The sequence below is a fragment of the Anolis sagrei genome, chromosome 6 (assembly GCF_037176765.1).
Source record: "Anolis sagrei isolate rAnoSag1 chromosome 6, rAnoSag1.mat, whole genome shotgun sequence".
Lineage (NCBI taxonomy): Eukaryota > Metazoa > Chordata > Lepidosauria > Squamata > Dactyloidae > Anolis > Anolis sagrei.
In genome coordinates this window covers 26,321,231-26,334,022 of record NC_090026.1, presented here as the reverse complement: position 1 = coordinate 26,334,022, position 12,792 = coordinate 26,321,231, and the positions used below count along the sequence as shown (strand labels likewise).

The 12,792-nt window shown below is 37.0% G+C and overlaps 2 protein-coding genes across 2 annotated transcripts in view; one reads left to right on the top strand and one right to left on the bottom strand.

Annotated features, from left to right (window-relative positions):
- Positions 1 to 1,984, bottom strand: part of LOC132779606 (uncharacterized) — a 43,752-nt gene extending 41,768 nt beyond the window's left edge. Inside the window, exons 1-2 of the mRNA XM_067470532.1 lie at positions 1,831 to 1,984; positions 181 to 238 (exon numbers count right to left, since the gene is read on the bottom strand). Coding sequence (XP_067326633.1) covers positions 181 to 238; positions 1,831 to 1,915 — 143 coding nt within the window. The 5' untranslated portion in view covers positions 1,916 to 1,984. The remainder of the gene's footprint in view (positions 1 to 180; positions 239 to 1,830) is intronic.
- A 4,741-nt stretch (positions 1,985 to 6,725) lies between these two features.
- LOC132779423 (olfactory receptor 2AP1-like) lies at positions 6,726 to 9,025 on the top strand. Its single transcript, XM_060783120.2, has one exon. It carries the CDS (start codon positions 6,970 to 6,972, stop codon positions 7,930 to 7,932), a length of 963 nt encoding a protein of 320 aa, XP_060639103.2. The 5' UTR covers positions 6,726 to 6,969; the 3' UTR covers positions 7,933 to 9,025.
- The last annotated feature ends 3,767 nt before the right edge of the window (positions 9,026 to 12,792 follow it).

Here is a 12,792-nt window from a genome sequence, read left to right as displayed (position 1 = left end):
ACCAAAAAAAAATTGATTTTGTGTGGTAATAGTCTGCAATATTCTCATTTTGGCCTCTATCCCCCCCCCCCCCCACAGCTTCACCCAAGAAATATTGTTTTAATTGTCATACAAATGGGAGAGTAATGCTAAAGACTTGGATAATCAAACAAGGAAGCAAGACACTATTGAAATGCTTACATTGCTGCAAAATCATCTTCTGCTAGTTCAGAGGCCCGGCTGATTGTGTCATGAACATCTGTAAAGTAAACAATAGTTGGTTATATTTAAAACAGTAGTTCTGAAATTATTTGCATATCTAAAAAAACTTTCTTACAAGGTGGTTAAAAGAAAAACTCTTGGGTGTGTCATTACTTGCTCTTGGTTAAGCAGGTCAAGGAATGAAGGCCTAGTGATTTAACAGTAGAAGGTAAAAGAGTTCATTGAGGACTCTGCGCTGTAGAATTGATGTAATTAAACGGACCCAACACTGAAATGGGATCCTATAGTTTAAAAAAGTGCACACACATACACAAGTATTCAGACCTAAAATTTGGTAATTTGGTTCAAGTCCTGCAACTGATGGAATAAATAAGAAGGAATAAAAAAATGTTAAAAGAAGTGAGCATTCAACTGCACATATTGTTCAGTGAGTTGGTGTACAATGTATTAAGTACAAATTAATTCATCTCTGGGTTATCTGCAATGAGAATAATAAATCTGTGCTCCTCTCCAAGAGCAGATTCTTCAACCAATTCAGCCATTTAGTGTCACCTTGAATCACTGGCAAAAAAAATTATCAAAGGTAACATGGTGAAATGTAACTTAGAATGAAATGTAGAATACCATCTTGTACAGGATGCATTTTTCATTAAAGGAAATAGAATAGGATCATGAGAGTGAGTCCCAAAGGAGCTCATGTGGATGGAATTATCTCTTGTCTTCAACACTGAAGACAGTGTGGTTTGGTTCCCTCCACTGCATGGAGCAAGTTCTTCCTTTAAGGCAGGACATATTTCAACACTTACATGCACAATGGAGTGGTGCATGTGTGTCATTGTGCCTTTCAAAAGAGCTATCCATGGTGCAGAACTCCTCCCAAATAAGTTGCAGCACCTTGTGTAGCTCAATGAAAATGTACACCAAAGCTGGTGTGATTCATTCTCATACAGAATGTAGTTTGGTGCATACATAAAAACCACTAGTCCCAGTGCTCATGAGGAAATGTTGGAGCTCTGCAAAAATGCTATTACTTTCTCTAAAAATAATGAACAACAAGAAAGTTGAGAAAATTAGGGCCACTGAGAAATATTAGAGTTGATATTAACAAGTTCTAGATACTCATAGATTTTGAGGAACAACAAATTCTTTGAAAGGAGGATTCCCCCTTCCTTATCCAAGAAGCCAATGGGGACTGAAGATATAGTGTAGCTATCAGTAGCTATAAATTAGGATGGAAATAGAATGGGATATCCTGGAAGTAGGCATCTCTGGCTGGAATCCTGGACTCCTAATATTTCTGTTAGAACATGAAGATAGATTATAACATTTTTGTTACTTCTTTCACTAATCAAAACATTATGTTTATTAAATATATCTACAGTAATTAAGATCTAGTTTTTATAGAATCATTTTCAAATGTATATTTGAGTCACTTCTTCTTTTGTAATGTCTGACATAAAATATCTGTGTCATGTTAGCACAGAGTTCTGCTTGGCACAAGGAAGCTATCATATCAGACCACAAAATGCTGCAATTTTGGCTATAACTTACGTTAGACATTATAAATGAAATAAATTAGTGACATGACTGGTATTTTGGATAGAAGCCATCTATTAAAAATGTTCTTACCTGCATCTCGGTATTTTCTAGGAAGGTGTTTTGATTCAGCAAAGCTTACTAAGAGAAGGCAAGAAATGAATGTTACCCACTTCATGATTCCGAATTGTTAGGGGCCTGAATGTGCAGGTAGGAAGAGCAAAGGAGAAGGCAGAGCTTTTATACTTTAGCAGCTGCATGTTGGGTTAATAACCACCTATGGTTCGTTGTATGCATGGGAGGGATACAAATAGTTCTGCTAATAATTACATTGATAAAATATTTGCTCATTATGTTTGTTAAGGGGGCATCTTGTCACAAAATCTTTCCAAAGTCATTTTTTCCAGAATTAGAACAAATAGACATTACCCTTAACATACTTCAAAGCAGTTAGGCAAACAGCATTCTTCGTTACTCATATACAAACCTCTCTCTTCTCACTTTTGTTTGTCCAAAGGTGAATTGAATTTATGTAAGATGGCCAATGGCTCTTTGTCAAGTTAAAGACCCCAAGTTCAGACCAGAGATCTGTGACGTTAATTTCCAAGGCTGCATACGAGTAAACATTTGATATTTTGCAACAGATTTGGAATCTGAACTAGAATTGGGTAAAAATCAGCTAATACTACTATCATTACTATATCTACTAGTGGTAATGCTGCTGCTACCTACCTCTCCTTCACTTTCTCCTCCTTCTTTTTCTTCCTGCCTTATTACATATTAGAATTAAAGTTGTTCCACAACAGAAGCTATTTCAGAGTAGTATTGCTTATATTTTACTTATCTATTGCTATGGAAAACCAATCTTAGTATCAATAAGCTAGATATATGGGTGAGTGTGGAATGAAGCACCTGGATCTTATTGATCAGTGATGAGAATTTAACAGAAAGTAAGACATTTGAGTTACATCAGTGTTTCTCAACCTGTGGGTCCCCAGATGTTTTGGCCTTCAACTCCCAGAAATCCTAACAGCTGGTAAAGTGGCTGGGATTTCTGGGAGTTGTAGGCCAAAACACCTGGGGACCCACAGGTTGAGAACCACCGTGTTACATGTTTCTAGTGATGACTGGCAGCTTTCATAGCAGGAAGTCTGCAGAGTTTTGTTTGAACTTTTATGGAGCTATCCAAGGTGCTGAATAATACTTCCAATGCAGGTGGATCATTCCACTGTGGTTCAAAATAAAACACGGGGCAAGTTTAACACCCACCAAATGCCTGCTAGAACCTCCCCACAACATGCATAAATATCACCTTATTGTATGAATATAGAGGAACCAGAGCATATGAAATAGAAAACCCACACCTTTTCACTAGCAGGAATGAAGCTATCCACTTTGCTGACCAACTTGTGGAATAACAAGACAACACACAACTGATAGATATGAAAAGGGGATGGCTTTGTGCAGGAACAGATGGGGCAGTTAGTCTCCTTCCCAGACTTCCGCCTTAGTTTCTCTTAGGTGAAGAAACCTGAGCATCTCGGAGAAAGCCTTTTCAAATTCCGAGATTGCCTAGGCTCTGACATATTCAGGAGAGGCCTTTCTCAGTCCCACAACCATTGCAAGCATGGCTGGTGGAGATGCAAAACGAGGCCTTCTCAAGAGCTGCTTCTGGAATCCTTTCTCTTTTTGGAGAGGCAAGAATGGCCTTCTCCTTGTAGTAATTCTAATGACAGACTGAAACCTTTTTATTCAAGCAGGCTTTTAAAACAGAAATGAGCTAGGGGTTTCTGATATGTACAGAGGCTAAACTGTAACCTCATCTTGGAAAACCCCATAATTGATTTATCATAGGATCCCATAAGATATATACAATTTGAAGCCACACAATAATAATAATATGCTTATTGAGAAACAAGTTCCATAGGCCTGCAATAAAAATGTGTCAAAGTTTAATACCCAAAGTACTACACCACACTGGCTAAGGGAATAGGCATATATCTAGCTAACTTCCTACGTTCCTCTCCAACAGTTTGGCATAGATATGGAGGAGCAGGTCTGCAACCTAACAGTGAATAATATAATAATAGTAGTAGTCTGACTATATGAAGTATGTTCTGTTTAATTTAGTATGGATCACTCTATGCCCTGTGTCTCTTGGATGAACCTTGGGGTGAACCTTGTATCTACAGTTAAGATTGACACTGGACTACAGATAACTCTTTTTACAATCCATCATATCTTTTACAAACTAGGTTAAAGGCCTGGCAATGTTAAAAGCTTTTCAGTGTTTTCATAACTCTAGGGTTACATCCATGTGCCAAATTAAATGTGATGGAAAAAACTCAATTTTGTCAGCCAGCCATGTGAACAAAAGACTGGTTCATTGGGAGGGGAATTTTGTATTTTTGCCTGCAGAAGCTTTTTCTCAAATGCAAATGGCTTCAGAGAAGGGATCTTTGTTGGAAATGTGGCACGAAATGATTTAAGTCTTCCCTCTCCAATACATTACCCTGCTATACACATTTTAGATTATGACATCCCAACAGACTAGCTGCATTCAGACAACTATAAACTCACCTGACATTTCAATATAAAATTGACATAAGGCTTTGGAAAATGTTATAAATGGGCCTATCTAGCATCTATATTTCTTATTATGTGTCCACCTTGACTAACAGTCATTATCAGTGCAGAACCTTTGGTTTAGAATATGGGGCATATTTATTTACTTTATTTGCTACCTTTCTCCCGGAATGGGATTCAAGGCAGCACGAATAATAGAAGTCAAATCTCTTTTTTAGATGATGAAAAGGCAAAATGTATTCCATTTGTAATCATCATCGGCTATCACTCATGGCTGACTATGATTGCCTTCCAAGTGTAGGGTCTTAGCGGTGAGCCCATAGGTGACTGCAGAGACCTATTCTTGATTCACATGTTATTTTGCAGTGATACAAGGTTCACCCCAAGGTTTCCAGATGGAAATCAATTTACACAGGGGTTGGATTGATATGCCTCTCTTTTGACACATTTCTCCCTTTCGCCCTCCATTAGTGCCTCTTCAGATTCTACAGCATTGTTGGTAACAGCTGACCTCCAGTTGTAATCACTCACTTTCTAGGAGGTGGGTTAAAGTAAATCTGAATCCATTTCAGAAATTCTGATGAGAAATTAAATTCCTTTAAGGCTGCTTAATTTTGCTAAATGCTTTTTCACAATTGAGAATTAATGGCGGCAGGGACAGATTTTCTGTCCTTTAAAGTAATCACATCTATCAGGTCTGTGATTAATAAAACTTAAATTGCCTCAGAGAGGTAGCTATTATTTCATTTCACAGTCTGTTTGCCAAATGCTGCAGTTATTATTTAAACATGAGCATCTCAGAATGCTTCACACATCAAGTGCAATCTTAGCCTGCTTTGGGAAATCATAGAATTAAAAGTGCCATACAAGAAAAGTGGAACCTTACTGTAATATCTTTTGGTACAAAAAATGTTTGACAGCATATTAAAGGCAAGCAGTGTATTTGTTCAGCAGTTTTTGGTTTACCATAAGTCAAAAATGCCTTGAAGGAACACAACAAGCAGCAACACATTCTCAAAGAACATTGCTTTTTTGCCTTTACCATCAGCTGCCAGTTTTACAAGGGTTGAGGAAACGCTGAACACAATAGCAAAAAGTGGTCGTGGTATTGGAAGATATCTTCAGGGACCACATTTCTACCATCTTAATGTTTTCTTCTTATTATTAAGCTGATAGAAATGTTCCATCCTTTTTCATGCTTGGAAATGAGCTTTCTAAATGCTTAACAGAATTCCCTGTGGGAGATGTGCCTAGAGAGTTGATGTCTCCGTGGTGGACAAATTGTTATTAGAGAACACAAGCTGGAACATCATATATGGTTCTTTCTTTGCAAGAGGGATACAATGCTTGGACAAAGTACCATAGGATCCATGCCCAGTGTTCCTGATATGCAGAACACAGGTCAAAGCAGCAATGACACAATGTTATTTGAAGGTACAAAGATCTATGTGTGTGTTTGCATGTGTGTGTAGGAGAGATAGAGGTAGACAGACAGACAGAGAGAGAGACAGAGAGTAAAGTTGTTGTACACTGTCCATATAATGCAGTTTACCTGGACTGAGCTGCCTTATTTGGATCTGCACTGATTACAATGAAGCTTTAAACTGCATTATATGGCACTGTAGATACAGCCTGAGAAAGAGAAAATGAGAGGGAGGGAGATGGAGAGAAAGCAAGAGAATGCTAGAGGTACTATGAATTTGCATCCCAGGAGTACATGCAGAACATTTTGTAAATATTCAATTGAATCCACAAACATATGTCAATGGTATCTTAGATTTTTTCATAATCAGAACTGGTTCTGAATACACTTAGATTGCATATTTATGGGTAGACATGTTTTGTGGATTTAAGATAATTACATCTGAAATCCACAAAACAGTGATTGCTTTATCGGGCCAACCAAAACTGCACAAAATACAATATGCACACTTTCAAAATTCTATGGGATTCATCATCAGACAAAAGTGTTAGAAAATTTTATACAAGAAGGGGGGAAAAATGACCATGTTACAGTCACAGACCTACTGTACATTTTCCAAGATGTTGTCAGGTAAAGTAGCATTGATGGAGATTATCTATATAGGTAATGGAAGGATCAATCCGATTCCCATTCATGCATTGAAATGTAATTATTCAAAACATCTTCCCAGAAGAAATGGTTTATATCTCATCCAAGTGAAGGTAAACTATACCATAGGCATAAATGGCTTGGCTACAATATAGTTTCTATGTTTCCATTACAGTTTTAATTGTGTTTTCATACAACAGCATGATACGAATTCCAGTGTGGAATTTTTAGAGCCTGATCATTTACGTAGTAGAATATAGCAGAGTGCCATTCTGATCCAATTTCAGTAATATTAACTTGTATATATATTATTTTTGTCTCTTAGGTTATTAAATGTGATATGAGAACCAAACAGCTTACCTGACTATTATTAAGCAATGAACCTGAAAAGGAACGTGTTGAATCCAACCACAGCTCTGCCTTTTCCTCATAGTGTACAACCAGATGCTTACTGGACATCCAAGAGTGCCAATTGGATTTGAACAATAATGATCTTGTGTAAAAAATATGCACTAACTTTTTCATAACTGTGGTTGCTTTTTCAGCATGTTTTTAGTTATTGACTGAAGCAATCAATGTCAAAAACGGAAACAATTAATCAAACGATGGTGACAGAATTCATCCTCTTAGGATTCAAGACAGTTCCCGAACTGCAAATTGTCCTCTTTGTTGTATTTTTAGGAATCTATTTGGTGACAATGGCTGGAAATATCCTCATAGCAACGGTAGTTTTCACCAATCCTAATCTTCATAAGCCCATGTACCTATTTTTGGGGAATTTGTCTATTCTGGAGTCCTGCTACACATCAACAATCCTTCCTAGGCTTTTGGCTAGTTTTATAACTAACTACAAAGGCATTTCATTTAATGGATGCTTCCTCCAGTTCTACTTCTTTGCTTTTTTAGCTGGAGCAGAAAGTTACCTCTTATCAGCAATGTCTTATGACAGGTATTTAGCCATATGTAAGCCACTACATTATGCAACTCTCATGAATAGTATGTTATGTATTCAATTGTCCCTTACTTCTTGGATAGCTGGTATTGTTGCAAGTGCATTTACAACAGGATTTACTTTGCAGTTGACATTTTGTGGCCACAATGAAATCGATCACTTCTTTTGTGATTATACACCATTGTTAAGACTTTCCTGTAGTGAAACTCAACAGGCGGAAATAGTAATGATGGTCCTAGGTTCTGCTTGCACAATGCCTCCACTGTTGCTGACACTGACCTCCTACATTTGCATCATCATGATGATTTTAAAAATCCCATCAACTACTGGCAGGAGTAAAGCATTTGCTACTTGTTCTTCTCACCTTACGGTGGTCTCGATTTTCTATGGAACCCTAATAATTGTATATATCATCCCAAAAAGCAGCGCCCTGAAGGGTTTGAACAAAGTTTTCTCACTGTTCTACACAATCTTGACTCCAATGATCAATCCTTTCATTTATAGTCTGAGAAACAGAGAATTTAAGGAGGCTTGTGGAAAACAATTGAGAAAATTGTATAATCTGAGGACAACACAGGAAACATAATAAAATATAGTGTTCCAGTAGTAGTCAAGACTCAGATCACAATCCCCAGGGCAGAGGTCTATTTGATAAAGCAGAGCTGTCACAGCATTTCTGCTATTAGTATTTTTAATCTGTGCTAGATAACATAGACAATGGACACATGATGTCTCTGTATTGTACATTTGTACCATAGTAGAAAAACCACAAATTGAATAATTAAAATAGGATTGTGCATGAAAATATCTAGAAATTCAGAAAAAGGTGTAAGTTTAATGTCAAAATGAGTTAATCTTGCAATCAGGGAAATATAGTTATGCAAAGTAGCTAAAATGTTTGTTAATTTAAATGAAAACCATCATTCACTTCCTGACACTGTGATTTATTTATTTATCATGTCATCAGCGAATTGAGGGTACAGTTGTAATGTATTTTAAAATACAAACAAAGTTAAAAACTTGGCGTTATATTAAATGTCCTTTGACCAGTAGCTGGTCATTTGGAGTGCCTCTGGTGTTGCTATAAGAAGGTCCTCCATTGTGCATGTGGCAGGGCTCAGGCTGCATTGTAGTAAGTGGTCTGTGATTTGCTCTTCTCCACACTCGCATGTCATGGACTCCACTTTGTAGCCCCATTTCTTAAGGTTAGCTCTGCACCTCGAGGGCCAGAGCACGGTCTGTTCAGCAGCCTCCAAGTCACCCAGTCTTCTGTGTGCCCAGGAGGGAGTATCTGATTTGGTATCTGCCAAAGATTGAGGTTCCGAGTTTTAACCTGCCACTTTTGAACTCTTGCTTGTTGAGGTGTCCCTGCGAGTAACTATGTAGATCTTAGGAAGCTATTTTCTTGATTTAAGGTGCTGGCATGCTGGCTGATATCCGAACTGCTTGATGCAGAGGAATAACTTTTCTATTGGGACATTCACCATGCAGAACAATGTTCCCATTGAGATAAGTTAGTAGGCCTTTTATGACATGAAGATGTATTTCCTCAGGCATATCATCCACTAATCCAACTGATTTGAGGGCTTTTCATGAAATATTTTTATTAAGCACTACTGTATGGCTTCATCCTTTGATATTACTTTAACATGTAGTTTTTAATTTTCAATGTTGTGGAATCCTAGAAAATTTATCACAAATAAAAATCATGAAAACATGTGATTTCTTTGCCTTACTTTAATTAGTAGATAATGATCAAAATACAAATGACAGAGTAACCTTGCTGAACTTACTCTAGTATGGTCATTGTCTGCATTTGATTGGGAGATTCCTGAAAATCCTTTATATTGTCCACAAGTCCTACAGTGGAAGATCCGTGGGATATTTATTAAGCACAGTTGAAGAAACAAGAAGACTTCAAATAGCATATGGTATATCATGCTGAAAGATAGTTAGTTGGTGTTGCAATCCAGAGCAGAGAAGGGGCCTAAGATAACTATCCACCACACTTGGCTGTGAAAAACAATCCTTTTTTATTGAAGAAAAATGGTTACAAAATAAAGGAAAAATGCAAGTCAAAAGCCACAGCAAAATCAGCAAACATGAATTTAAATGAACAAAGCAAAACCAAAATCCTTTCTGAGAAATACTTGAATCTGTTAGCAATCCACTAACCGTACTTGATATCCTAGAAATCTTTCCATACTATGGCCATGGAACCGGGAGAACTGCCAAGGTCTTCATCAATTCTGAAACGATGCCTGAACTGAGGGAATCAGCCTGGCGTATTGCAATTAAAACTCAAGAATCGGTTCCGTGAACCGCCCTTCTGTTGTGAAGCTAATGTTTTTAATTCTTGAATTCGGGAGGATCGACGCAAACTGAGTGTTTTATTTCTGTCTTCCCAAATTTGGCTCCTTCTGTTGTCATTACAGTTAACAGGTGCAGAAGGGAGGGAAAGTTCAAGGTCTTCCTCTGCAACATTCTCATTAACACTGGTACTTTCATTTTCCAAATCTACAGAAGTTCCTTCCTCACTAATTTCAGGAACATTGGCCTTTTCCAAACCTACAGCAGATTCTTCCTCACTAATTTCAGGAGCATTGGCATCAAAAGGTACATTTCCACTAGCATCAGTAAATATACTTTCATTAGCATCAGGAGGAACAAACAGAGAATCAGGTTCAAGTTCAAACTCAGGCTGAACCCCAACAGTTGGTTTTCACCAGATTCTCAATTGACGGACCAACCCTGTAGCGTTGTAGCTAAATTGTCATATATCAAATCCAATCCAATGTTCTGGATCTATCTGTCCCCTAAGACTCTGAGAAGCAATTTTTGGCTGCTTCTGATGAAGTGTCTGTGTAGGAGAAATAAAATGTAATAATTTGGGTTTCCCTTATTAATTCCATGGTTTTCTTAATTTCCATTTTTAGGTCCTCATATATTGACAGTGCCATGTGGCCTCTATGCATTTCCAAAAATGCCCATGCCACTGCAAGATATTTTGTAGTTCCATGAGCAGTAGAGTATACAATCTTATCTTAGTTCAGTATTTCTAAATGAGCACCAGGAGACACATCTGTTGTGCTGAATATTACTTTGCAAATTGATTAAAGGAGATGGAAATCCTTTGTTGCTTACTCATTTCTGGGTTAGAGTGAAATATATTTCTATTAATGTTAATAGGAACCAATATATTTTAAACATACTAATACATGAAGCTTTTATGGTCAAAAATCGCTACAAAATGTGTACACTACTGAAGACTGTTTACAAACACATGTATGTTGAATCCTTTGGGGAAAAATCTTAAATTTTTTTGCATGGCCACCCCTTGTGTTTCTTAATATCACTTTGTGATATTAGATCTGAAAAACAAATTAAAACTGAAGTTTAGCACATCCCTAATAAAAGGTTATTCCATAAGGCTATATATTGTAGGAAAAAGTCTCATCTAACAAAAATGTGTATATTAAGCAAAACTACAAAATGCATGTGAATGTTTGTGTTTTTAAAAAGAAATAAACTGATACAACAATGGGAAGAGGTGCAATTAATCTCTGCTAGTAAATAAAATTAGGAGTGAAACAGATTCATCTGTGTGTGGCCTCATTTCCTGTTACGCTTCTCTTTCTTCACCATTGCAATAAAATTGCTACAAGATTTTGCAACTGAGATGTTGCGGTGTTGACTTGCCAAACTTTGTCAATGTTAGTTTTCAAAATCATTCATGTCCTTCTCCTTTCCTTTTTGGGCAGTAAGAATGTGTAGCATGACACTGCATATATGCAAAAAGTGAACTAAGCGATTATCTACGTAATTGACATTTGCTTCATTCAGACCTATCTTTATGAACAATGGCTGTTTTCTATCTTAACTACTATTTAAATTTACTTATCTTGCTTTACTTCTTATCTTGCTTTCAGGAATTGATGTTTATTACAAAAACAAAATAGTACACATTTTAGAGCTGTTGAACGTCAAACTTTGACCTTTGTCGAATCTTTGAAATGTGTCTGGTTTACCCTCTGTATCTCCAGATTCTGAATCCACAGATTCAACCAACCACAACTCAAAATATTCAGAAAGAAATCCAAAAAGCAAAACTGTATCTTACCATCTTCTAAGTACCACACTGATGTGTAGGTTCATCACAGATCTTGAGTTGATTTTTATTTTATATAATAGACACAGTTTTATGATGCCACTGCCTATAAATAAAACTTTAGCATCCATGTATTTTGATATTCATAAGGGGATCCTAAAAGCAAATGACAGTGGATAGCATATCCACTATATATATGTTATCTTCACAGTTTTGTACACTGTGTAGATGAGTATGCATAAACATAAAGACATGAAATTGTGCATAGTTCTTTGTTTCATGTATTACATAATCAAAATGTTTTAAAATGTAAATTTCAAGAACAGAAAGAACATAATCTATTCTGGGCAATTGCTACATTGACATAGGTAGTGATGAAAGTGAAGGTGAATGTGGTAAAAGCAAAGTAGCCAAAAGGTGACAGTGTGAAGCAGAAAGAAAAACTTCCACAGCAAGAAAACAAAATTGCTTACAAGTTGCTGAGCTGCTCAGACTCCATTTCCCAATGACAATTTTTCTGCCTTCCCCCTGTCGGGGTGCACACACCTGAAAAAGAAAACTAAACTAGCATAACAGAACATTATATTATGAAGACAGGATCCCATATGTTATATAAACCTATTATGTCTATCTTGCAAATCCTTGCCTAACAAAAGTAACATGGTAATAGTTTTTTAATGGCATACTGCCATTACTGTAGAAGAAATCAATAAATCCTATAGCACAAAGATAAGAGAACTCCACAGTGGCAAATGTAGTGTTCTTTGAGAAAGAGGGGAGCACAGCATTCAATCAAACATTAACCAATATATATGTCTCTTAAATTTTCTAAAAACATACTCAAACATCATGATATATCAACCACTGGTTCCTTAATCATCAACAATGAAAAGCTAGGGAATGAGAATAGGCCTAGTAAGGTTCAACTTGATGGGTACAGCATATGATGACACAGTGGCAACAAATACAGTTTTAGCAAAAAGATAGGCCATCTTTTTCAGATGCAAGGAAATGTCCAAAAAGGTTTAACTTTGGGTTGTTGCAGTGACAGTGGCCATGTTTCCTCCAGGGTGGCAAGGGAGTGGGTAGCCTTGAAAGTTATCAATTGGTGGCAGAGTGGTATGGCTTTCCACTAGGATTGTGCACAGATTTGTTTGGGCCGGTTCCCTTTGGTCAATCCAGCTGGTCTGGCTTGTTCAGGTGGCCATAATGGCAAGGCCATTATTTTTGTCAAATGCTTTCCTACATTGTTTTATTGATTTAAATGAGTGTCCTCCGTGCTTAACTATTGCCCTATGGAGAAAATGCCCAGATAGAGTACACCTTCTCAGAAGAAAG

Bases quoted from the DNA above. Each gene is read 5' to 3' on its own strand.
- LOC132779423 (XM_060783120.2), top strand. From the start codon at position 6,970: ATGTCAAAAACGGAAACAATTAATCAAACGATGGTGACAGAATTCATC.